Consider the following 27,072-nt stretch of genomic DNA (forward strand, 5'->3'; position numbering starts at 1 on the left):
ATTTTAATAACCCTGACTCCAGAATATTCTGTGTTATTTTGGATAGTCAGGTGCTATCAAGTTATAATGACCAGCAAGAAATCCAGCAAATGTAAGTTAAATCATGTTTTATTGATGAGGAAACTAACACATGTCAGTGATACGCCTCATGCTCATGAACCTCTGGCCGCTCATGCCCATATCCCTGAAGCTCCTGTACTCTCCGGGCCTCATGTACATCATCCTGCCCTTGTAATGGGCCTGCTCGTACATCAGCCAGTGGCCGTCCATCACGTTGCAGGACTGGCAGTCGGACATACGGTAACGATCCTGGATGTTGTCACAGTCGTCCATCATCTCATTAAACTGACCACCGAAGTTCTCCCTCTCGTAGATCTTCATCCTGAACTGGCCTCTGTGCTGTAATGCAGAGGTTCAGAGAAACAGTGTCAGCAGAGTAATCAACACAGTCAATGTAAACTAGTTCAGAGTAAAAGTTGAACTGTGATTTCTCTTACGAAGGGGATCATTCTGCAGGACCTGATGTTGTCAAACATCATTCCCATGCTCTGCATGCGGTGCATGTCGTTGTACTCTCCCCTCCTCATGAAGAACTGCTGGCCCATGTAGTTGTTCCTCTCGTAGAGCATGAAGCAGCCACTCTCCACCCTGCAGGACTGGCACCTGCTCATGTAGGAGGACATGTCGGAGCAGTCGCTCATGCACTCATAGGAGCGACCCTGGAAGTTCTTCTCCTCGTAGAAAGTGATCTGAAAAAAATTGTCTGCCATAGTTTAGAATTTCTGAATATAATTTCTTAATTTAACTTGTTTGCTTTAATCTATATCATGTTATTTATATTAATGCAAATCAATGATTTATGTTAATATATCTTTACCTTGCCCATCATGATTGCGGTGTTGGTGGTCTCTCAGAGATCGGTTGGTGAACTGATGCTCTACCTGTGTCAAGCCCCTACATTTATACCTGAACAGACCCAAAGACTGCATGACTTCCCCTATTGTCCAAACTACTGACTCATGACTCTGACTCAACGTACTGTTGAAGCCCATTGAGAAGTTTCTACATGCTCTTAACAGTGTTGAACGTATGGATCGAGGGTTCACTGAAAAACTTCAAGAGGATTCAAATATAAATTTGACTTAAATTACATTATTCAATCTAGTACAGTATATGTTTTAATTATTTCTTGAATTTCTTTAACAATATGCATTATAAAAATCAATATATATATAACTAAAGATAAATATATCTAAATAACTCCAATGCAGTCCACAATAAACGCTTGTATGGAACCATATACTTTTACATTAAAGGTAAGAATTATTACCCAAAGGAAAATTTGTTTTGGTTGGCAAAAATAAAGTGAAGCCCTTGGCAAAATAAGTATAGGATACTTATTAATAAACTTTTAAATGATTATCAAATCTTTTATTTTGAATTGGGAGGCCATACCATAACTGGAAAATATGATGTACCATATTTCACTACTTTAATTATGTTTGCTACCCTACTAAAGGATTGAGCAGCAAAACGAAAAACACATACACTGTCTAAAACGAACCATGTACCCATGCATTATCACCTCACAACTTAATGTCTGGAACAGGGTGCTGGAAATGTGCACTATTGGAGAGAGACAGAGCTTCCAAGTTTGCTTCAGAGGAAACTATATCCGTTTTAGGTGCATATGTTTAATGTTTTGAGAGAGCGAGAGAGAGGGAGGGACTTCTGATAGAAGGACATCATGTTTTGGATATTGCTTTGTCAATTTCTTGGTCAAAACTCATATTTATTTGACCTGTCCTTGTTGTTCTTGTAATGTAATTCTCACTCTGTGGATTGTTAACTGGTGTACATAGCTCATACGAAGATGGAGAACGGAAATTGCGTTGCGGTAGATCGCGATAACACCACGTTTCATGAGCTTCTCTCAGCCTAGGCCAGAACAGGTTATTCATTATGGTTAAATGTAAGAACTTGGGGCCACAATCCAACCAACATCATGTCCACATGATGTGTCGGAGTCCAAGGATTTAACAAACTGGATCATATGCTGTCTCTTTCGATGATGGTAGTTTTAGTAGAGGAATGAATCATGCAGCAGGACAGGGTTAAGAGGATGGTGTTTATTAGCAAAATAAGAGGAAAGGCACATCAGGTTGGTTGCTTAATTAAACGGGTGGTTTGTTGTTTGATACATTTTTCCCAGTTCATTTTTATTTATTATTTAACCTTTATTTTTTGTCAGAAAAAACATTAAGAACAGTTTCTTATTTTCAATGTTGATCTGGTCCAAGAGGCCCCAACAGGAGTAAAGGTACACAAATGAAGGGATGTGTGTGTGTGTGTGTGTGTGTGTGTGTGCGCGTGCGCGCATGTATGCAAGCAGATGCGTGTGTCTGGGTGGAAAAAATAAATTAAGATGTATCAATGTTATATTGTGTGTGAAGGGTGTATGCAAGTTACCCTGGAAATCCAGAGTTCTCGCAAGAGCACAATTTGAATTTGCTCAGCGAGTCACTCTGGGAACTAGCAATATAACCCCTGGCCCAGAACATTAACCAATCACATCGGTGTATCTGATATAGGCGGGCCAAAAGCGTTGCTGTTTTACCATCCGGATACGGTGAGTGTCTTATCTATTGGTTAGCTCCGCTGGTCTGGATACGACACCCCTTGTATTCTTCTGATTGGTCGCAGTGATATTTTCAAACGCATGCTTGGTGCTGCCCCTCGAGTTGGGCCATTTTCATTACTCGTTGCCAGACTCTACAGCTTTCTAGATGTGGGTCTGGATTTCCAGGCTATATGCAATTGAGAAACTGGGGAATCAATAGGAGCAGGAGGGGTCTACTAAAATATACATAGTTAATATACATATATACATAGTTAATATACAATTTCACACAAAAATAGTCAATGCACAATTACACATTCCAGAACAAGTTGCTGGTTTGATTTTTGTATGGGTGTCAATGATTTGTTAAATCTGGCAACATAATTCTTTATTAAATATGTTAATTGTGATGTTAAACATTGTTAATTGATTTTCAATGCTGATGTTCAGTTTGAGTTAGATGTGGACCTCAATATTGACATCCTTGTGTGATAACTTTGTAAATACTTTTATTACAATACGCATTGGATTGTATGTACTTTTGTACTCCATATCCTTTTAGATAAAAAATTCCCTCCAACATTGCTTTCATGTATGTTTTTAATCTAAATGGCTAACTACATATATAATAATCAGGTGCTATCAAGTTAAACGGACCAGAAAGACATCAAGCAAATTTACGTCATATCAAGTTTTATTGATGATGAAACTAACACATGTCAGTGATACGCCTCATGCTCATGAACCTCTGGCCGCTCATCATCTCCCTGAAGCTCCTGTACTCTCCGGGCCTCATGTACATCATCCTGCCTCTGTACTGGGGCTGCTCATACATCAGCCAGTGGCCGTCCATCACGTTGCAGGACTGGCAGTCAGACATGCGGTAACGATCCATGACATTGTCACAGTCGTCCATCAGCTCATAGGACTGACCACCGAAGTTCTCCCTCTCGTAGATCTTCATCCTGAACTGGCCTCTGTGCTGTAATGCAGAGATTCAAAGAAAATGTCAGCAGACTCCTATAACCACAATAACCATATACACTAAACACCAATATAAAAGTGGAACTATGTGAGAGTAAGAGAGGAACTTTTGGTGCGTTCTCTTACATAGGGGATCATTCTGCAGGACCTGATGTTGTCAAACATCATTCCCATGCTCTGCATGCGGTGCATGTCGTTGTACTCTCCCCTCCTCATGAAGAACTGCTGGCCCATGTAGTTGTTCCTCTCGTAGAGCATGAAGCAGCCGCTCTCCACCCTGCAGGACTGGCACCTGCTCATGTAGGAGGACATGTCGGAGCAGTCGCTCATGCACTCATAGGAGCGACCCTGGAAGTTCTTCTCCTCGTAGAAAGTGATCTGAAACAAAACAACCATAGCTGATATACTGGAAATCTTGTGCCATTAATGATTGATTGATTATTAAAAATATATATTTTAGTTTAAATGAAATCATTTGTTATCTAATCAGATATCATGAAATAATTAAATCAATTATACATTTTTATTATATAATGTTTGTTATGAGTACTTAATATTCATATTTTATACCTTGCCCATCATGATGGCTGTGTTGGTTTCTTAGGACGGTTGGAGATCGGTTGGTGAACTGATACCCTACCTGTGTCAGGCCCATACTTTTATACCAGAACAGACTCAAACACTGCATGACACCCCTATTGTTCAAACAACTGACCCAGCAACATGCTATAGAAATCCATACAGAGGCTTGCTCATGCTCTACCAGGGTCGAACTCTCCTTATTGAACTCCGGGTTAGGGAGTTAACTGAAAGAAATTCTTCCTCTTAAAGAGGGTTCTCATATTATATCTGATTATAAAAAGAAATTCTGGTAAGCCTGTGATATATTTTAATAATTTTCTCGTAATCTTTTGTTTAATGCTTTATTAAACAATTTATTTACGATTTAATAATTTATTGCTTTTCTGAAAAAGCTCATGTTGTTAGCTTTCTAGTACAATCCAATGCTGTTAGGAATTATGACTGGATATTCACATTTAAGAATATGAATTATTTTATTGCCAAGTCTATTTCCACGTACAAGGGAAGCGACTTGGTGGCTGGTGCTCAAAATACATGAAGCTAAACAACATAAGCAAAAATACAAACCAGAACCCAAAGAATTAAAACAAATAACAACTAAACACACAACTTAGCACACTATGTCTTTCAATATTTTAAATTATAGTAGGCTCTGAAAGACTAAGAGGCAATGGTAGGACTGGAGGAAATGGGTACGAGACATGTCGACATTTTGATTTAAATAAGTATTAATAATACAGATTGAAATGTGTGTATTTATATACATTTGTTTTGCACATGTTTATGTTAAAATGGAGGTTATTGGTGTTATTGGTGGTGCAGGAACATCATTGCATTTTGTGTGTGTGTGTGTGTTTGTTTGTGACAGGGTGGGGTGGGGGAAGTGGGAGGCAGGGGTGCTTGTTTATGAGACCCACTGCAATGGGAAAGAAACTGTTCAGGTGGCGCTAGGTTTTGGTCTTGATAGACCAGAACCTTTTGCTGGATGGAAGTCTTTGGAAGAGGTGGTGACTGGGATGAGAAGGATTAGCGATGACCTCTCCTGCTCTCTTCCTGTTCCTGGAGTGATACAGGTCCAGGAGAGACAGCAGGTTGAAGCCATTGACCTTCACGGCTGACCAAATGATCAACTGCAGTCAGCCTTTCCTTGGCAGAGGATGCAGCTAACTAGACGGTGAAAGATGAGCTGAGGAAAGACTCAATGATGGCTGTGAAGGATGGCTAGAGGTGCAGCCGTTGGGATAGAGGGAGGAGAGTGAAGGAGAGACCACACATCCTTGTGTTGCTCCAGTGCTGATGGCTTTGAGAGAAGCTTGCTCAGCCGCATGATATGCTTCCTGTCTGGCAGGAAGTCAGTGATCCACCTGCAGGTGGACTTTGACATGCTGAGCTGGGATAGCTTGTTGTGGAGAAGAACTGAGGTGATGGTGTCGATTGACCAGAAGTCCAGAAATACAGTAGGACCAAGGTTCCGGAGGAGTCTAGGGGCTGAAGCAAGAAGTGGAGTCCCATGTTGTATAGTCCTGTTGGCTCTGTAGCCCAACTGCAGTGGGTGAAGGAGGCCGTTGGTGATGGGCTTGAGGTGGATCAGCACGAGGTGCTCAAAGGTCCTCTTGACCACAGAGGTCAGGGCGGCTGGTCTGTCATTAAGGCCTGTGATCCTCAGCTTTTTGAAAATGGAGGAGGAGTCACTGGCTGTGAATTGTTCCAGGTTCTCTAAGTACTGTTGTTTGGCCTCCTTAATCGTCCTTCCAAATGTACTTAGCCAGTCTAAACAAATCCCCGTCTCCACTCCTGAAAGCCCTCTCCTTCTCTAAATGAAGCTATCTGAGTCTTGCTGTGAGCCAGAGCTTGTCAATGTTATTACTCATCCTGGTGTGTCTCAGCCCCTGTGTTTTCTTTCGTGCTGTTGGTCGCAGGCCTAAAAGCTCCCAGTGTTATCCAGGCAGTCATGCAGTTCCTCAACTACCTCTCAGCGGCTTTAGAAATGTTTAGTTTTCTGCCTGTATGCTCAGATGAATAAGAGTGTGATCAGATAGCCCCAGATCACACAGTGCAAAGGACTGTGTGATAGGCTGCATTTAAAAACCTATATTCAACTTTCTAGGGCTACAAATGGGCGTAGCTAGTTCTGGCAGGACACTCTACTCATGCCCCGATGACAGTGATTCCTGACAGAATTTAAGTAAATGTTAAGTTAAAGTCACATATCCAGTGAATTTTCTACAATTTAGCTACATTTTTTAATCTTCAACATGTGAGCTAGTAAAGATAAGTAGGAATAACGATTTGACCATATCCTCTGAATATGTCTTTATAGATAAATGATTTTAAAGCAGTTCTTCTAATTGTTCAAACCATATCAATAAATAAATAATTAAATATCAAATGTATCAATTGTAAATGATTAGACAAATAAAAAGTAAATATGTCATTTTTCCAGAATACATCCATTACTACAAATTGTGTTCAGTTGTGCTAAAACCTCTGCCAAGGCCAGTCACACGAAGCAATCCTTTGGAGATGTTTCAAAACGATTAGTGGGTGTGGCCTTAGGAAGTTGAGCATCAATGGGTGTGACCAACCTCTGGATCAAATTAGGTGGCACTACCAAAATAAGTTTGAGTTAACCTGCTGTTGCGTGATAAGACATGCCTCACCTAATTAATTTCAGACATTTGGTTAAAAAGGTTTAACAGTTCCTCCTCAGCCCATTAAAAACCTTTACACAAAATTTGGTGGTGTTTTATCTGTTCATAGGTTATGTGCAATTTTGTGATAAGGACACGCCCACTTCAACACCAAACTAAGTGGTATGAAAAAACAAATCACCTGTCCCCCAGCCCATAGCCAAGCTTCCTCTGAAATGTTATGGTGTTATGTAAAACTATTTAGAAGTTTAGTTTATTTGCCACACGCAATGATTAACCTTCCCATCAAATATGGTGCAAATCTGTGCGTTGCTTGTTCCCAGACGGACACACATACTTGGGTCCCCTCTACCCTCTATTCAGCCAATTGTCATAAAGAGCCAATGGGCCCCATTTTAACTGTCTGAAACGCAAGTATGAAACTCTTTGTGAGCGGTTCTCTGGCGATGTTGCTATTATACCAGCGGATAAATGACTCTTGCGCCCGACGCAAATCTAAAATGGGTTGGTCTAAAGTAGCTTAATTACTCATAGGTGTGGTTTTGGCGTAACGTGCAATAAACCAATCAGAGCGTTATCTCCTCCTCTGCCATCCGTCATTCCGTGGTGGATTGCTATTATGACGGCGGATTTACAAGGCTCACGGCAGGAACGGTTTACAGCCGAGGAGACCGACGCACTCGTCAGGGCCGTAAAAGACAGAGAGGTTATATTGTATGGGGATGGGAGAAACCCACCCAAATTAGCTTTGGTTAAACAGGCGTGGGAGGAAATCGCCACAGTTGTTTCAGCAGCTGGCATCCCTAGGACATTGTACCAGTGCCGCAAGCGCTACAACAACGTCAGAAGAAGAGGTAAGTCCAAGCTTCCTGGCATCAAACGAACACACCTTATAGCTGGAGGTGGATCTGCCAGTGGCCAGGACACCAGCAGAGGACATCCCTGCATCCCTCTCGCACCGCGGAAAGCGTTGAAGGGTGTTGGGGGGCTTGGAAATCGGCACCCAACCCGATACGCCAACCCCAAGATTTATGCCTATTTTTCATCTTCATGGACACCACAATGATTTCCCTCATGTGGTAATATTTTATTTTCCTTGTAATTATGTATGGTTTGCAAAAATGGGAACTGCTGCGTCCGTGTAGATGAGAGAACCAACGTGCATGCGTGTTGTGCACTACATTATGGCCAAGCATGCACCCTTAAAATAGCATCTGAATAACGCTCCACTGACTTTAGACTGCAAGATAGGGCCCAATAAGTTTTTCCTTGGCAAAAAAATATCCATTCTTACCAATTTGGTTATATACTGTATGTGAAGCGCTTTTTGAGATATCCTGCTCACAGAAACCAGCAAACAACAACATCCTAGTGTAAATATGATTGTTCAATCTATTCTAAAAAGCGTATCATGAACCTAAATAATTTATAAAAAATCATGACACAAAATGCTGTGTGTTGCCAGGTAAGAAACACTAAAAAAGACTTAGAAAACTGTAGGATATTGAAGTTAGCTCATTTTTGTCATGCCTTTGTAGTAAATACTTAGACATATTATTTTAGAAGAAATGGATGAGTCAAAGTGACAAATGTATGAAATCATTGCATTTTTATTGAATATACATTTTGTACATATGGTGGCACAAGAAGAAGCTTAACACATATCAGTGATACGCCTCATGCTCATGAACCTCTGGCCGCTCATGCCCATATCCCTGAAGCTCCTGTACTCTCCGGGCCTCATGTACATCATCCTTCCCTTGTAGTGGGGCTGCTCGTACATCAGCCAGTGGCCGTCCATCACGTTGCAGGACTGGCAGTCGGACATGCGGTAACGATCCTGGATGTTGTCACAGTCGTCCATCATCTCATTGGACATACCACCGAAGTTCTCCCTCTCGTAGATCTTCATCCTGAACTGGCCCCTGTGCTGTAATGCAGAGGTTCAGAGAAACAGTGTCAGCAGAGTCATCAACACAGTGAATGTAAACTAGTTCAGAGTAAATGTTGAACTGTGATTTCTCTTACGAAGGGGATCATTCTGCAGGACCTGATGTTGTCAAACATCATTCCCATGCTCTGCATGCGGTGCATGTCGTTGTACTCTCCCCTCCTCATGAAGAACTGCTGGCCCATGTAGTTGTTCCTCTCATAGAGCATGAAGCAGCCGCTCTCCACCCTGCAGGACTGGCACCTGCTCATGTAGGAGGACATGTCGGAGCAGTCGCTCATGCACTCATAGGAGCGACCCTGGAAGTTCTTCTCCTCGTAGAAAGTGATCTGGAACAAAAAAATTGTCAACCATTGCAGATAATCATGAAACCCTGTGCCATTACTGATTGTTGTACTAAAAATAGCTTTCATTTAAATTATAATAATTTTATCAGATATAATTTAATAATTTTAGATATAATTTCTTATTCTTAGATATATTTTAATATAAATATGTTACATTAATATTTTTTACCTTGCCCATCATGATGGCGGTGTTGGTTTCTGAGGTCTGTCAGAGATCGGTTGGTGAACTGATACCCTACCTGTGTCAGGCCCATACTTTTATACCGGAACAGACTCAAACACTGCCTGACACCCCTATTGTTCAAACAACTGACCCAGCAACATGCTATAGAAATCCATACAGAGGCTTACTCATGCTCTAACATGCTCGAACTCTCCTAATTGAACTTTTGTATGTAGCGTTAACTGAAAGCAACACAGCCTCTTTAAGATGGATCTAATATGAGATTGGATTATTATGTTTTTCTGGTAATGTTTTTATTATTTATTTATCTTTTTTTATTCATCTTATTAATCAAATGGCCAAAATAGAACAAATTAGTTGTGAACAAGGGTATTACACTGGAAATCTCCAGCACCTTTTGCTGTTATATTATTCATTATCTGAAAAAGCTCATGTTGTTAACTTCCTATTTTATTACATGCAATGTAATAAAAGATGTTTGCGTTACTGATAGTGATTATGTGCAGATTAATCTGTGTGTCAAATATTGCTGCTGTCATTTATGGCCCAAAACGTAACATTTAAAAGCCTGTATTGAAGGTCTACATCTTCAATCCAAATGAATCCTAAATTCACATATTGAGTGATAAACTGAATTCACTACAATTTAGCACAATTCTTAAATATTGAACGTATAAAGTTGAAATAATAATCATCGTAGGGCCATTATGTGCTTAGGACCAACTATTGAAAACAATATGATCATATCCACTGTTGTACTCTATCGATAGAGGTTTGTATAGCAGTTATTCTATATGTTCAAACTATATAAATAATAAAATATCAAATATATCAATAATAAATGGAAAGCAAAATAAAATGGGAATACGTCAAATTTCAAGAATGCTTCCTTAACAAGAAAATGTGCTCAACAGAGCACAAACCTCTGCCCCCGGACGGCAGCACCAAGGTATCCTTTGAGACGTTTAGAAAAACTAAGTGGTTGGGGTCTGGGAAGGTCCACCCCTAATGGGATTGAGCAACCCTACTGACAAATTGTGAGGCAACATCTAAATAAGTTTAGCAGTACCCTGCTGTTTTGTGCTAGGCCATGTCCACCACACCCCTTTCGGACACTTGTTGAAGAAAGGTCAGACAGTTCTTTCCCGGCCCTTTACCAATCTTTGCACCAAATTTGGAAATGTTTACTCTGTTCATAAGTGATGTGTAGTTTTCCGATTGCCTACGCCCACTGCAACACCTAGCCAAGTGGTGTGAAAAATGGCTCACCTGAACTCCAACCTATTACCAAGCTTGCCATGAAATGTTACGGTGTTATGTCAATCCATTCAGAAGTTTTGTGCATTTTTGTAATGTGCCACACTCACTTTTTGCCAATTGCCGTGAATAGTGAATGAGTTATTCCTCAGCCTGGTCATGGCAAACCACCCCACCAAATCCATGCACAACCTTTAAACATATTTAGTTCTCAGAGGGACATGCAACTACACACAAATGGCACACCCACTGCCACACCCCATGTTTTCTAATTGGCATGAAGAGTTAATCCGCTCTTCCTCAGCCCATGACTAATCATCACACCAAATTTGGTGTTAATCTATCTATTTTTTAGATATCCTGTTCACAGACAAAAACACACACACACACACACACACACACTAACACACATGCTGAAAATATAATTAAATGTTTACATTGGACTGAAAGAGGAAGATATATTAGCCTTATCCTTTGACACTTTTGCATACAGCAAAAACTAAACACATGGGGGCACACCAAATATATAAGTTGAAAATCTCATAATTGGACAAAGAGCATATCAAGTATTAATAAAAAATAACACATTCAAGAAAATCTTTGTTTTTGTGTCTTTGTTTTTATATCTGCCAAAAATCTGTATTTTCTAAACCGTGCCCATGATGAACATTCTTATAAAGTATTAAATTCTATATAGATTAAAGTTTTCAACTAACATTTTTTTATTTCATGTTTACATCTACCTGAATTTCCCATCTGGAATCAAAAAGTATTGTTTTATCTTTCATTCAATCTTTAAGCAAATTAAATGAATGAAGACAAATCATGACAGAAAAGCCATTGAGCTGTCAGCTAAGGAACACAATGAAAGAGCAGCAAAACCTCTGGCCCATTATAGGATGAAATGCTAATGATATTTTAATCAAATTGCCTTCCTGTGAAAAATGTAAGTATTAGTTTAACAAAAACTCTTAATTATATGAGGTGATATGTGTCTTGCCATGTAGTCAATACTGTATTAAGTTAATTTAGTTGAGATGGATGAGTCACAAGTTATGAAATCAAAACATTTTTATTGAATTCACATTTTATACACATGGTGGCAAAAGAAGATGCTTAACACATATCAGTGATACGCCTCATGCTCATGAACCTCTGGCCGCTCATCATCTCCCTGAAGCTCCTGTACTCTCCGGGCCTCATGTACATCATCCTGCCTCTGTACTGGGGCTGCTCGTACATCAGCCAGTGGCCGTCCATCACGTTGCAGGACTGGCAGTCAGACATGCGGTAACGATCCATGACATTGTCACAGTCGTCCATCAGCTCATAGGACTGACCACCGAAGTTCTCCCTCTCGTAGATCTTCATCCTGAACTGGCCCTTGTGCTGTAATGCAGAGATTCAGAGAAAATTGTCAGCAGACTCATAACCTCAATAACCAGTAGTTGCATTTGAACTGTTGGTGAGTTCTCTTACATAGGGGATCATTCTGCAGGACCTGATGTTGTCAAACATCATTCCCATGCTCTGCATGCGGTGCATGTCGTTGTACTCTCCCCTCCTCATGAAGAACTGCTGGCCCATGTAGTTGTTCCTCTCGTAGAGCATGAAGCAGCCGCTCTCCACCCTGCAGGACTGGCACCTGCTCATGTAGGAGGACATGTCGGAGCAGTCGCTCATGCACTCATAGGAGCGACCCTGGAAGTTCTTCTCCTCGTAGAAAGTGATCTGAAACAAAACATTTGTCAACCATTGCAGATAATACTGGATTATTTTGCCATTACTGATGGTATTTATTTGAAAGAAAATCAGCCATTATTTAATATACTATCATTAAGATATATATATTAAATAATGTAATATATAATGTATTACTCTTATATATTTATATAAATACGTTACATGAACGTTTTTTTACCTTGCCCATCATGATTGCGTTGGTTTCTGAGGTCTGTCAGAGATCGGTTGGTGAACTGATACCCTACCTGTGTCAGGCCCATACTTTTATACCAGAACAGACTCAAACACTGCCTGACACCCCTATTGTTCAAACAACTGACCCAGCAACATGCTATAGAAATCCATACAGCGGATTACTCATGCTCTAACAGGGTCGAACTCTCCTATTATAAGTTCAGGATAGTGTTCAATGAAAGCCTCGCTGCCTCTTAATGTGGGTTTGAATATAAGATTAAATAATAAAGTTTATTTGTAAGCATGTGATACATCGATGATGTTTTGATTCTTGATTCATATTTTTAATTGAATGCTTCATTAAATTATCAAACAAGGGTAGGTTTGCTAAAATACTGAATTGTCATGGGAAACCTGAAAATATGATTTACTATTTTGACCAGAATATTAAATAGTGTGTATTTTTGTTATGTTATAAATTATTCTACAGTTTATTAGACTTGAAAACTGAAAAACTGCTTGCTGTTTAAAAATGTATTATTTTCTGAAAAAGTTCATGTTAACTTTCTAGTACAATACAATGAGTGAGATAAAATAAAACAAAAATTTCCTCATTGATAGTGATTATGTGCACATTGTACCGGTATGCCACATATGGCTGCTATAATTTATGGCTGAAATCTTCACATTTAAAAGCCTTAATCAACTTTCTAGATCTACATCTTTGACATAAGGTAATGCTCTATAAACAGATTATCCAGTGACAAGCAGAATTCATTACAATTTTGCAAAATGGCGAAATCTTTAACATCCTCATCCTCATCTTCAAAAGCGCTTATCCGGGGTCGGGTCGCAGGGGCAGCAGCTCTAGCAGGGGGTCCCAGACTTCCCTTACCCAGACCATATTGACCAGCTCTGACAGGGGGATCCCGAGGCGTTCCCAGGCCAGTGTTGAGCTATAACCTAGTCCTGGGTCTTCCCCAAGGTCTCCTCCCCCATCTTTAACATGTGATTTAATAAAGTCAAAAGAAAGATGGATTTCAAGTTTGTGTTAAGAGTTGCTTGATAGTTATGCTCAGGGGCAACAGGTGCATAGGACCAACCATTGGCAACCATTTTATTATATTCTCTGTATGTTTATTTATAGATAGATGATTATCAATTCTTCCTCAGCTGATCACTAACCCTCCCAACAAATCTAGTGCCAATCCTTTCATTGTTCCAATAAGAAAACACATTCTCAAAATCCAATTTTCATTCCAGTATCGATACAGGACAAGAGTGTTGCTCTTGGTTCACCAAGCATGTGATTAAAACACATTAACACAAAATAAATAATAATTAATCATAATAAAAATAATAATAAATGAATACCATAAATACAAGATAAAAGCAATGTTTATTGAGGTTGCAATCTGTTGCCAAATACGAGTTTTGGCTTCAGTAGGATAATGCAGGTTATGGCAAAAGTGCATTCTGTTATCTTATTTCATTGTCACTGCTGCCCAACTCTAGCCTTTGATCCCCTCCGCTGCCTGTCATTCTAAATGTGCACCCATGATGTCACTTATCCACATATCCTGGTCACAGAACAAACACGGACAGGCTGGTGAAAATAGTTAAATGTGTACATTGGATTGAAGGAGGGACATATATTTGCTTTGTAATTTTTTCAAAGCAGGGCAACACCAAAACTAAAGTTGGAAATTTCATAATTTGAAAAAAATAATTTCAAGTATTATATCTGCCAATCAGTACAGTTCCCTGCCTGTTATACATATTCAGTAATACCTTCTTAAATAAGTGCATTATGAACATGCTTATTGAGTATTCAAAAAATATAGAAAATAACGTTTTTAAATAATATTAATTATTAAATGTAAACATTTTCTAGAATTCGCATCTTGGATTAACAAAGTTTTATTTTAAATTGAATCAACAATTTAATATATTATATTATATTATGTATATATATATATATATATCACAACCGAAAAAATCGGTGTGTTGTCAGCAACAAAACAAAAAAGCAGAAAAGAAACTGAGGCACATTATAGTAGGAAATGCTAAAGTTTTTAATTAAATTTGCCTTCCTGTGAACATTTGTGTTATTCATTTTATAATAACTAGGCACCAAGGGTAACCAAAACAACGTAGTCAATACAAATTTGACTACTACCAATGTTATTTTAGTAGAAATGGATGAGTCGAAGTCATGAAATCATAACAATTTTAATTGAATCGAATTTTGTACACATGGTGGCAAAAGAAGATGCTTAACACATATCAGTGATACGCCTCATGCTCATGAACCTCTGGCAGCTCATCATATCCCTGAAGCTCCTGTACTCTCCAGGCCTCATGTACATCATCCTGCCTCTGTACTGGGGCTGCTCGTACATCAGCCAGTGTCCGTCCATCACGTGGCAGGACTGGCAGTCGGACATGCGGTAACGATCCTGGATGTTGTCACAGTCGTCCATCATCTCATTGGACATACCACCGAAGTTCTCCCTCTCGTAGATCTTCATCCTATACTGGCCCTTGTACTATAATGGAATAATGGGAAATGTTATTAGCCGTCAGATATAATGATTACTCAATAAACAACTGATAAAAAAGGCAATGTATAAACCTTGTATATGTTGTATATCTTACCATGGGGACCATGCGGCAGGACCTGATGCCACTGCCCATGCCCATCATGCTCATGTAGTCGGGGTACTCTCCCCTCTTCATGAAGTACTGGTTGCCCATGTAGTTGTTCCTCTCATAGACCATGAAGCAGCCGCTCTCCACCCTGCAGGAGTTGCACCTGCTCAGGTGAGAGGACATGTCGGCGCAGTCGCTCATGCACTCATAGGAGCGGCCCAGGAAGTTCTTCTCCTCGTAGAAAGTGATCTGAAAGAAGATGGGTATTAGGCTACCATTTTTGCACAGGTCATTTTTTGTACAGGATGGAAAAGATCAGATGCCTACCTTGCCCATGGTTGCAGGTTTTGGTGGTCCTCTGGATGTTCTGAATCCTCATCGTTGTAACTCTTTCTTTTATACTTGTTTGCGCTAAACGGCATGTAGGGATTTAATTGTGCAAACCCCTGACCAAGCATCATAGCGGCATGCAGAGCGGTGTGGATGTTAAAAGGATTATGCAACTGCAGGTTATCCAACACTGGATACATGTGTAGTGTGAATGCATTTGTCTGCACTGTATTGTTTTCTTACATAAAGGTGGTCAAGAGAAGCTTCCAAACATACTGTACCATTTACAGTACACTACAGAAATCAAACATTATTATAAAATAATTGTATTCAATTTAAGTTATTAAAAATCAGGCCTTGTGTCTTATGATAATTGCCTTAATCATATACATTTCAACCACTCACAATTATGTAACAACACAAGGCACAGTCATATGCGCCGTCTTGTGAAGTCTTTTATGTTATATTATCAATAAGTCAATAAGGAAGTTGAAGACAACATACTTTACCGAATGGGTGACAATTCAAAGCAAAGATCAGCACATGAACTGAAAAGCATTTTGACCTAAATTATAAAAATTGGACACACTGACAACATCCAACTTTGCTTTTAAATTAAAAAAAACATTATTTTATACTTCTTCTATTCTCATTTAATATCGTTATGAGATACAGAATCAGCATGTAGGGTGTAGCATTAGATTTTTGTATTTCCACTCAAATTAAGTTATATGATTGATCAAACCAACAAGAGCAATATTGTTTATAGAATGAAATGCACAAAGGTTGTAGAGTAATTATTATTATTAGCATTGAACAACATTAATGGGTGGCCCACAAAGTCTTTATGTTGTGATAGTTTGGTTTTGAATCTTACATCCAATGAAGTAACGTCAAATGTACCTCCTCACCATCACAGCTGTGAGACCAGCTAATCCAGGATTATTCAGACAATACTAGTGATTGTACAAAGATCCCAAGAGTTGTATTTTATCAATGGCCGTTCGACAGACACATAATTCAAGTGCTTCCGTGGTACTTGTGCTGGCATCTACGTGTAGGCTTTAGAGTGTCAGCATAAGAAAATGTATTGTTCCAAATGTGTCCATTCAGTATTTTAGTCCAGGTGTAGTTACTAATTACTTAAATAGATCTCCAAAATAGGCACTGATGTGATTCTGAATCTCACACACACACACACACACACACACACACACACACACACACACACACACACACACACACACACACAGAGCAATGCATTTACCAATCTAGGTCATGAAAAACCTTAATCTTCATGGTAATGGATGCTAGGCTTGCTTATTTATGACTTTTAGTTATGTTAGGTTAAGTTATGGTACGGTGTGTTTTAAACAAAGTATTGTAGTCTGCATAAGCTTGGCATGTAAATGCATGCAAGAAAATGACAATAGATGTCAACAGCAATCCATTCTTCTCTTCTGGCTTATGTCCACTGGACAGGCGAGCTGTCCAGTGTGGTAAGATCAAGGTCAATTAGACCTTATTAGGTTCGCCATTCGGGAGCCGGTGTTTGGGGCAACTAGTTAATGTGTTCCACACTTTGTAGTGGGTCTCCGCTCTTGCATTGGGCACTGTCCGTGATGCCCCACTTCAGCATTGCTGCCCAAAACGTCCCACACCTGTCCTCAGGTGGTTGAGGTGGTTTTGCACTGCTTTCGGGGGCAGATGCTGGCCAAGAACGTCCGTGGGGTCTTCAACTGTAGTGGTGTAGCCGAGATGGTTCCGCTGACTTCAACTGGTCCTTTCATTTCGCCTTGACCCAGGCAGCCTTGGAGGTGTCAGCTGGTGTTGTGCGGAGCAGTGCTTGGGCGCGTGTGTGCCAAAGGGGCGCCAGGATTTGAGGCACATGCGCTGCCTGTGAGGTCTCCGTGGTGATTTTGTGGAGGAGTCCAGGAGTCACTCGTCCGTGCCTTTTCGAGCGGGACTCAGCATTGCTCCTTCTCGCCTGACCCGTGCGAGAGCGATTCCTCCGAGGACGGGCAGTCGGTTGGTTGGAGTGGCTCGTAGGCATCCGGAGACAGTCTGTAGGGCGTTGTTAAGGGCAGTGTCCAGCTTGTTGACGTGAGGGCTACGGCACCAGACAGGAGCACAGTATTCAGCACTGGAGAACACCAGGGCCTCGGTGGAAATAAGAAGCGTCTTTGTGGAGGCTCCCCATGTGGTGCTGGCTAGACGCCGTATCAGCGCGGCACGGGAGGTTGTCTTTGCTTTGGCTGTATCCAGGTGTTGTCTGAATGACAGTTTTCTGTCAAGCTTGACGCCAAGGTATGTAGGGAAGGGCTAGGCCTGGGCAATAAAACAATAAATTATTGTATTGTGATAGACTTTTGATCAATATCAATATAAAACATGTTCAATATATATCGATAAGAGACTGGACTATGGAAGCATATATGTAGTAAAATTCAAATGGCAATGCAATTTGCAATTTGCAATTCAATAAGTCATTACATTGTGCAATTGACAATTCATTATGCAATTTAATAATGTAATTTGTAAATACGTTATTCAAAGTGTATTTTAATATGCAAAGTGACAATGAAATCCTCAATAAAATTAGCAAAAGTTATAACAATAAAAATAGAATAACATTTTGTCAAATTTTTTGAGTTCCTTTATTCAAATTGAAAAGCTATAGCGTCCCCGTGATTGCAATGCACTTCGCCACGCTCCGTGTGTAAAATTCAAATGACATTTCAATCCGCAAAACACTTTGCAAATCGTTTTGCAAAACGTTTTGCAAAACGTATCAGCCAATCGCGTCTGGGGGGGAACTACGTCACTTGCTCGTCAGACCAGCTGATCATCCACGCACATTGCAATTTATTTATTTATTTATCCCGCAGCAGCTGCCAGACCGTCTTTTCCGCCATTTTCAGTTATAATTACTTAAACTCAGTCAAACCATAGACCTATTAAGAGTCAAATCTGGCACAATGCTAGGCATAGAAAATAAATTGCAACGTGCGTGGATGATCAGCTGGTCTGACGAGCAAGTGACGTAGTTCCCCCCCAGACGCGATTGGCTGATACGTTTTGCAAAACGTTTTGCAAAACGATTTGCAAAGTGTTTTGCGGATTGAAATGTCATTTGAATTTTGCAACACACGGAGCGTGGCGAAGTGCATTGCAATCACGGGGACACTATAGCTTTTCAATTTTAATAAGGGAACTCAAAAAATTTGACAAAATGTTATTCTATTTTTATTGTTATAACTTTTGCAAATTTTATTGAGGATTTCATTTTCACTTTGCATATTAAAATACACTTTGAATAACGTATTTACAAATTACATTATTCAATTGCATAATGAATTGTCAATTGCATAATGTAATGACTTATTGAATTGCAAATTGCAAATTGCATTTCCATTTGAATTTTACTACATATATGCTTCCATACTGGACCACCGAATCCAGCAGATGGGATTGTTACATAAACACGGTTCCATACTTACTTACTCAATATTTGAGTGTTATTCATTGTTGTATCGACATTGGAGTATTTATTAATGAAGAACAGTGAAAGGTCATATTAAGTGTTAAACAGAAGTGTTTAAATCCAGCATGGTAATTCCTAGTCTTTTTAGGTCATTAAAATGAACAATAGTTATCGATATCTATCTATCAATATGATCAAGTTATATCGTGATAGGTCTTTCAGCCATATATCACCCAGGCCTAGGAAGGGCTGCTACTGTAGCCGGGTGTCAACCGTGATGTTCATTTTGCGGGACGTTTCTTCGTTGTAGAGGTGGAACATTGATGATACGGTCTTGTCAGCACTAAGACTGAGGCGCCAGTTCTTCAGGTATGAAGACAGGATGTTCATGTCTCCAGAGAGGCTCTCTACCGCTTCCCAGGATGGCTTGCTCATTAGGATGGCCAGGTCATCTGCGTAGCCATGCTTCCTTCTTGAGCTTTCTCACCCTACTGCTTCATATGTCTTTGGTATACCGCGTGGGATAATCTTTTCGGCTGCGGCCAGCAGCATCTTGCAGTACGAGTCATAGGCGTCATTTGGGTTGTGGTGGTAGGCCAGCAGCTGCCTTGTTCACTAGTGTCGTGAAGTTCCTGCACAGTTTGCCTTGCAGTAGTTCCACCTCTTGGCATCCCCCCCCCTTGCACTGGTTGGAACAGGAATGGGATGGTGATGAGAGATGGTCGATGGTGTGACCGGGGGAACATGTCCAGGATGTGTCTGACAGGGAGAGGCTGGCTGGTTGTTGTGGCCATTTTGCAAATGCCAGATCTGGATTGGTGGAGCTGTTTCATCGTGCAGAGTAGAAAGTGTGCGGCTCCTTCGGATCGTATAGGATGTCACCTCAGCAGTAGAGGTCCAGTCTACCAGGAAGTCAACATCAGCACTGGAGTTACTGTAGCCCCATTCTGTATGATGGCTATTCAAGTCTCCAAGCAATCCAGCAATCCATTGATAGGCCTGCATGTATTTCAATTCTATCTGCTTAACTTCCAAAATAAGGGTACGGATTATACTTGTGTTGGAGGTAAATGTCTCAGCCTTTTCTCAGAAGGTAAGCTGTCGTGCCATCTCTGTCTATAGGTAGATCATTCCCAATGAGAATTTTTCTATGATATAGACTGCAGTTGATAGATGTGGAGAAAAGCAGCAGTCTAAGTCTCCCTTCATGTCTAGCCATATAAATGTATTCAAAGCTGCTCTAGATTCGACTGTTGTAAAAAGAGAAAGAGCAGACAAGGGCAAGATTTTTAATATAAACAACCCATAATATGCCCCGTTCCTCCATAACATTTCTCTGCAATTAAGATGATATGGCTGTGTAATTTATGTTTGAGGACTTGGCTGATCATTAGATCACCAACTTCATAAATATTTTTACACCCAAATCAAAAATTGCTTCTGAACCTACTCTTCAAAATCATGAATCTTACAATGTCATTGAAATTTCTATTCAGTTAATAAGAAAATATATTTTTTACAGTTATTATTACAGTTATCTTATTCTGTTTATTAGATTACAAACAGGATCTGTCTCAACAAGTTTCCGACCTGATTCGGCAAGATTGGAGAGAGCAAGAACCCCACTGAGATACTTAATCTGATTGAGTTTTTTGACAATATGGCCACGCCTAGAGGTGGATAACAATTGCTGCCCAGCTGAGGCTCTACTGATATTCAGGATGATATTTATTGTGAGACGCAGAACATTTGGATATTTGGATGATCTCATAGGCCATCTCATAGGCCATAGTCCATGCACGTCTTCATGAGATTACAATGGTCGTAATGTCATGCAATGAATGAAGCCTGCAATATTTAAACAGTATATTATTATGTTGCTTTGCTTTTTCTTCTACATACTGTATAGTATGTATTTATTCATACACCAGAGTGTATGACAGAATACTGTACCATATTAGTAGAGCGATTTAAAGAGAATATTGTGATATTTGTTCAATCAAGTGTTTATTGTCATAGCAAGGTACTACAAGTCCACACAACATGACCAATTATGTGCTTGAAAGGAATTCTATTTAATTCTTAACAGGAATCCATGATTCTTCTGAAAGAGTTGAATCTCACTCCATCATATCCCATATCCTTGAAGCTCCTGTACTCTCCGGGCCTCATGTACATCATCCTGCCTCTGTACTCGGGCTGCTCGTACGTCAGCCAGTGTCCCTCCATCACGTGGCAGGACTGGCAGTCGGACATGCTGTAACGATCCTGGATGTTGTCACAGTCCTCCATCATCTCATGGAACTGACCACCGAAGTTCTCCCTCTCATAGATCTTCATCTTGTACTGGCCCTTGTGCTGGTTTTCAGTAAGTAAGAAGAAGACGCAATTGGTTTAAAATAGAATCAATATATGAGTAAAACCAGTTGTGTGTTAATCTTTTCGTTATTCTGATACCTACCATGGGGATCATGCGGCAGGACCTGATGCCATTGCACATGCCCGTCATGCTCATGTAGTCGGAGTACTCTCCCCTCTTCATGAAGTACTGGTTGCCCATGTAGTTGGTGCGGTCGTAGATCACAAAGCAGCCGCTCTCCACCTTGCAGGAGTGACACCTGCTCAGGTGGGAGGACATGTCGGCGCAGTCGGTCATGCACTCATAGGAGCCACCCTGGAAGTTCCTGTCCTCGTAGAAAGTGATCTGGAAAATGACATGCAAAATTTAAACGTTTTACACATGTTATGACCAGTAAAGGAAAGCAAATGGGGGCTGACTGGTACAGGCTATTAAGGCTATATGCCAATTTAGTTTGATGATGTTTATTCTATAGAGCTGTAGCAGACTATTGTCAATGTTAGTTTCAGCTAAATCCTCAAATCAGTTTGGAGAAAAATATACTTTCTCAATTGTTTCTAAAATGTAGCACTTGATGCTTGAGTTTGTTTATTTGACAGGGACAGTGCATATTAATAAATATTTCTGTAAATATGGCAGATTTAGCCAGAAGGCTAGGTTTCCATCTGCCAGATGTAACAATAGGCTCCCTAGATGCAGTTTGTTTATTTGATTAATTGTATGTACTTGCAATTTCTGCGTTGTATCTGCCATGTTGAATGTACTTATTGTTAGTCACTTTGGAAGAAGCGTTGGTTAAATAAATGTAATGTAATGCTACATAATACAATTCATAAATACCTTGCCCATGTTTGATGGTTTGTTGCTGTGCAGTTCTGTCAGTAACCCATCGCTGCTGGGCCCTTTTATACTTGGACTGATACGGTAGCAGGGTTTTGTCATTCACATGATGAACCTGATGAATAAGCACATATGCAATCACTGTTCGCTTTATTTGTGCCACTGTGCATCCTAAAAAAAGAGATGAGTTCAAGATGAGAGGGGTACATGTTGTATTTTGTCATATGCTTAAAGGAAATAAATAAAAACATTTCCAAAGTGAATAGTTGTATGTCAAATAAATGCTAATGTATGGTTTAGTATACCAGAGATTTCAGATAAGCTTCAGAATGTATTTAATGTTTTCATGTCATTTCAGACCCAAACAAAACATATATATGAATTGAATTGTAGTTTATTTAAATATATATACAAAATAATTTCAGGTTGAATATATTACAGAATAAAATCACAACCATCTTTATAATCAATCTCAAACAATTTCCCCTGTGCTGAAACAGTCCAAGGGGAAATTATTTCTGTGTGAGTGTGTGTGTGTGTGTGTGTGTGTGTGTGTGTGTGTGTGTGTGTGTGTGTGTGTCTGTGTGTGTGTGTGTGTGTGTGTGTGTGTGTGTGTGTGTGTGTGTGTGTGTGTGTGTGTGTGTGTGTGTGTGCATACGTGCATATGTGTGTGTGTTCTTGTGCATGTGTGTGTGCACTGATAAAATGTACAACATTTTTGGTGAAAACATTAACATTATAAATAAAAGCCACAGGGAGTAGGCTGTTAGGTTGGGAGATTATTTTGTTCAGTACAACCATGATACAGAAATGATGGTAGATTCTTACCTGTTACAGGTACCGAACACATAAATCAGCTTTCTAGTTTTATGTCTGTAAAGGCTTTTATTATCTAAATTAAGACCTGCCTGTGGTTGAACAACAATGCAAAGTGAATGCAAAATTAAGCTTGTTTGCACCTGTCATATTTTTGGGATTGAATTACTATTAAATTGAAGTTATTTATTACAAATTTAGCATTGGCATCAAAACAAATCGCTAGAAGTGCTAATTATTAACTAACTACTAAATAGTCGTAAGAGTTCACATCTCAATAGCGTTTCTACTGTTTGCCCTCGTTAATGTATGAAATACATTTCTTAACATATGAAATGTTGCCTCTACCATAAAGCCATTGTCCGCCGTTCCATTAAGCACAATTTCATTGCACAAAATAAACATTTGCAAAAGAAAAACATTTTATTGTCAGAAAAAGTAATTGAATCAGAAACCTTTAGTAACTCTGAGTACTAAAGTAAAAGTCTTACATATAGTACAGCCATTTACCTAAATACATTTCACTTCTCACCCACGCAATTCTTTGATATAAGACATTTGAAATCAAAGTTAACAAACTATTTTGCTGATATGCAAATCAAGCTAATTTAGTTGTCAATGGCACCCCCCTGTCAGCACATTCTGCATTTCGATATATAGCCCAACCCAGCTGCAGCAGGCTGGAAGCTCACCCTTCCAAACAAGATTGGTTTTATCTTAGTGTGTTATCTACCTGAATAAATAAAGGTTAAATAAAATTGGAAGAAAAAAGACTGAGCAATATCAACAAGAATGGGGAAGGTAAGGATCCCAACGAAAAATATATTTCCACCACATTCACACTGTTGTTTGCACCGTTCTCACCTCTTTTAATTTTAATCTTTAAGCATTTATATGTCTGTATGCTGCAGCTTAACAAACCTGTGAAACACATTGTGACGGCAGAGGTGTGACGGTCACTCACCAGCAACGTTTCCTCTCCCTGCAGATCATATTCTTTGAGGACAGGAACTTCCAGGGTCAGTGCTATGAGTGCAGCAGCGACTGCCCGGACCTGAACTCCTTCTTCAGCCGCTGCGGCTCCATCAGGGTGGAGAGTGGCTGCTGGGTGCTGTACGAGCGGCCCAACTACGTGGGCTACCAGTACATCCTGAGCCCCGGGGAGTACCCCGACCAGCAGCAGTGGATGAGCTTCAATGACAGCATCACGTCTTGCCGCTCTATCAAAAATGTAAGCTGAGTGAAACGGCAGTCGCTCTCCCGGGGCACGAGTCCCGGGATTGTTTATGTTTGTATTAGAGTGTCCCTTGCACATTAAACTGGGGTTTAATGTTTTATGAATAACTGGGTGCAATAGAGTACCCGAGCGAAATACCAGTGTGCACTGATCCAGCAGTAATAAGTGGAAGGCCAACAGACAAAAAGGAGAGATAAAGGGCTCACGTTTTGGCAGGGGTTTGCCCATGCCCATTGATAGGTGAAGGAAACCAGGAAGACAGCCAATACATCGAAAGCGATGGACACACAGACAGGACGGCGTTAGTTAAACAATGAAGACAAATTATGATCGTAACATCTCATTCTATCTTCTTCACCTGTGTCCCTGTGAAATGGTTTCAAGGTTTACGGAAAGTCCTGGAAGATCAAGTTCTACGATGAGCAGGACTTCGGCGGGCAGAGCGCCGAGTGGACCGAGGACTGCCCGTCGGTCTCAGAGGCGTTCAAGTTCAGCGACTTCCACTCCTGCATGGTGACGGACGGCGCCTGGGCCCTGTACGAGCAGCCGAACTTCAAGGGGCAACAGTACTTCCTGGATCGTGGCGAGTACCGCAACTACGCCGACTGGGGCGCGGCCTCCCCCAGCGTGGGCTCCTTCCGCAGGATCACAGAGTTCTAGAACCCAACATGGAGGAATTCCGTGATGGAACGAATGAGAACCATCCCCGGGGGGTTTTGAGAGCCTTAGGGCGTCATCTCAAGTTTCACAACCTCTCCCTCCTTCCTCTCCTTTTCCATTCCAAACTTTCTTCCAGGGTCCACTCTTAAGTGTGTATGCACATTGATATTAAAAGCCTCCAATCTGCAAAGATTTTTGTTGTGGTGTTATATTCAGTGAGGTTTAGGTAAAAAACATTTGACAAAACCAAGGGAGCCAGGAATACTGACTACTACGAATACTACGAATACTGAATGCTGGTTTAGCAATGTATCGGACCGTATGTGAATCAAAATAATATCCATACTTTATTTAGCAATAAAATAATTTAAATACACTTTTACCACATCGCGTTTATGCTTGCTTCCATTGAGGAGAACTGACCAGCTTTAATGTATTTGATTTACTGATCTGAACTGATCCTCGATTAATTCACAGACATAGTGTCCATGCTTCACTACGGTGTGAGAAGTGGGTCAAAGATATTGTTTAATTAATGAAAATAAGTCAGTTTCTTTTCACTTTTGAAAATCTTCATTGAAAAATGTACTCAACTCAAGTCAGTTTGGAGGTTTTGTGTGGTTGCTTTCACTGTTTTGTTAAATCCCTACATACTTATACAATTAAAGTACATACTTAGTGAAGTTTAATATTTGAGTTGCCTTAATATGTTTCAGAACAAAAATGAACACTACCATAGTCACTGCTACAGCCATCACCCCAAAACAACACTATCATCAATATCATGTTTGGTCTATTGACTAAGACAGACTACTTGTCTAATACATTCTGGAATACAGTCATGAACATAAAAAGATAATTGGATACACTGGCCATTCAAACGTCTTGGAGCTAAAAATTACTTATGAGTTATAGTGTCTCATAAACCGCAGGAAAACGTATTGTGGTATAGAGAAGGTGGATACAGCCTTTCCAATATTTCTACAACTAATATTCCATTCTTTCTCAAACAGTCCTTCTGAAGCACTAGCTGATACTGCACCTCCCTGAGATAGTGGGCTTCCCTCCCTAAGTTTTGTAAAAAATAAAATAAAAAATATTTAAACATGGGAGCTTGAACGACGATAACGGAATGTTATACAGTATATCATTGTTAGGTTCTCCCGAGGGGCTTTCTTCCACAAATTTCATCAGGGTTTGTAACATTAAGGTACAGATGTGGTTTGTCTGTTATTTCCTGTTCACTCTAACATTATCCTCAAGAAACACCCAAACAATTTAGGCTGCCCCATCGGGTGGTGCTTGAGCTGTAATTGGGTGGATTGGACTTGCAGAAAGGGCAGCTTTATGGACTAATGTCTGGCTGCAAACAAACATCTGATGGCAGAGTGAATGATATAGACTGGTAAAATAATTGTTATGGGTCAGACTGCTCAACATAGATTTAAAGCTGTTAACTGACCGAGGGAGCGCCAAGGGAGAGTCAAGGCATTGGTGGCAGCTGCTAGGAAAAGTTGTTCTTAAAACATGGACTGTGTGATCAAAACCCCAGCCACCATAGTACAATTGTACAATAGTGGGTCGACATGGTATGAAGCATTGGGATGTGTCCATACATTAAAATCCAAAAACAAAAGATTTGACACCAATAGGACATAATGATAATATTGACTGCCACAATTGAGTTTGCTATTAAAAAGTTGGTTTGAACTCTGAAAGTCCAATTTGACATCGACATAGTGTCATTGCAGAAAGGACCCAATACTTCCAGTGCAAAACATAAGTATATACCCTCCCAGTCATAAAGTTGCTTTCTTAATCAACAAGCCTCTACATCAGCTGGTCACAATGCACCAAACCACTCTGGGTGGTGGTGACGTAGTGGATCTCAGGTAAGACATATATGTTTAGTTTCCTATCTAGTTTCTTTTTTGTACTTGGTACTTGGTACGGCGTGTGCTGTGGATCCTGGCGGGAGATAGGATCACCCTGTGAGTTTTGTCTGTGTTTTCATGTTGTGGGTGGAGCTAGCAGACCAGTTTTTTACTGTTCCTTTCTCCAACATAACCAGACACTAGCGATGGCAATTTCGGTTCTTTTTAGTGAGCCGGATCATTTGGATCGGCTCACCAAACGCTCTTTCGGCTCCCAAACCTTCATATCACCATTTATACCTTTTATAATTCAGCCGAATGTAGCCT

The 27,072-nt window shown here is 40.2% G+C and overlaps 5 protein-coding genes and 2 pseudogenes across 7 annotated transcripts; 1 reads left to right on the top strand and 6 right to left on the bottom strand.

The window, feature by feature from the left end:
• Positions 1-123: 123 nt before the first annotated feature.
• LOC311358873 (gamma-crystallin M1-like) lies at positions 124-749 on the bottom strand (the record flags this gene model as incomplete). The annotated part of the gene is made up of 2 exons (XM_084478974.1): positions 498-749; positions 124-399 (listed from the first exon to the last, which is right to left on the bottom strand). Exons 1-2 carry the CDS (start codon positions 699-701, stop codon positions 124-126), a joined length of 480 nt encoding a protein of 159 aa, XP_084335100.1. The 5' UTR covers positions 702-749.
• Positions 750-3,329: 2,580 nt separating this feature from the next.
• LOC311357987 (gamma-crystallin M1-like) lies at positions 3,330-4,000 on the bottom strand (the record flags this gene model as incomplete). Its single annotated transcript, XM_084477962.1, has 2 exons — positions 3,330-3,602; positions 3,731-4,000. The coding sequence occupies 2 exons, from the start codon at positions 3,998-4,000 to the stop codon at positions 3,330-3,332; spliced, it is 543 nt and encodes a 180-aa protein (XP_084334088.1).
• A 4,491-nt stretch (positions 4,001-8,491) lies between these two features.
• LOC311358659 (gamma-crystallin M1-like) lies at positions 8,492-9,120 on the bottom strand (the record flags this gene model as incomplete). Its single annotated transcript, XM_084478757.1, has 2 exons — positions 8,866-9,120; positions 8,492-8,767 (listed from the first exon to the last, which is right to left on the bottom strand). The coding sequence occupies exons 1-2, from the start codon at positions 9,067-9,069 to the stop codon at positions 8,492-8,494; spliced, it is 480 nt and encodes a 159-aa protein (XP_084334883.1). The 5' UTR covers positions 9,070-9,120.
• Positions 9,121-11,692: 2,572 nt separating this feature from the next.
• LOC311358774 (gamma-crystallin M1 pseudogene) lies at positions 11,693-12,509 on the bottom strand (annotated as a pseudogene). Its single transcript has 3 exons — positions 12,498-12,509; positions 12,056-12,343; positions 11,693-11,965 (listed from the first exon to the last, which is right to left on the bottom strand). The product of its transcript is annotated as a gamma-crystallin M1 pseudogene (transcript).
• A 2,260-nt stretch (positions 12,510-14,769) lies between these two features.
• LOC311358661 (gamma-crystallin M3-like) lies at positions 14,770-15,394 on the bottom strand (the record flags this gene model as incomplete). Its single annotated transcript, XM_084478759.1, has 2 exons — positions 15,152-15,394; positions 14,770-15,042 (listed from the first exon to the last, which is right to left on the bottom strand). The coding sequence occupies exons 1-2, from the start codon at positions 15,344-15,346 to the stop codon at positions 14,770-14,772; spliced, it is 468 nt and encodes a 155-aa protein (XP_084334885.1). The 5' UTR covers positions 15,347-15,394.
• A 5,647-nt stretch (positions 15,395-21,041) lies between these two features.
• On the bottom strand, positions 21,042-21,663 carry LOC311358660 (gamma-crystallin M3-like; the record flags this gene model as incomplete). The annotated part of the gene is made up of 2 exons (XM_084478758.1): positions 21,421-21,663; positions 21,042-21,317 (listed from the first exon to the last, which is right to left on the bottom strand). The coding sequence occupies exons 1-2, from the start codon at positions 21,613-21,615 to the stop codon at positions 21,042-21,044; spliced, it is 471 nt and encodes a 156-aa protein (XP_084334884.1). The 5' UTR covers positions 21,616-21,663.
• A 2,103-nt stretch (positions 21,664-23,766) lies between these two features.
• LOC311358775 (gamma-crystallin M2 pseudogene) lies at positions 23,767-24,871 on the top strand (annotated as a pseudogene). The gene is made up of 3 exons: positions 23,767-23,775; positions 23,963-24,205; positions 24,596-24,871. The product of its transcript is annotated as a gamma-crystallin M2 pseudogene (transcript).
• The last annotated feature ends 2,201 nt before the right edge of the window (positions 24,872-27,072 follow it).

The sequence above is a fragment of the Micromesistius poutassou genome, assembly GCF_964030765.1.
Source record: "Micromesistius poutassou genome assembly, chromosome: 14".
Classification (NCBI taxonomy): Eukaryota; Metazoa; Chordata; class Actinopteri; order Gadiformes; family Gadidae; genus Micromesistius; species Micromesistius poutassou.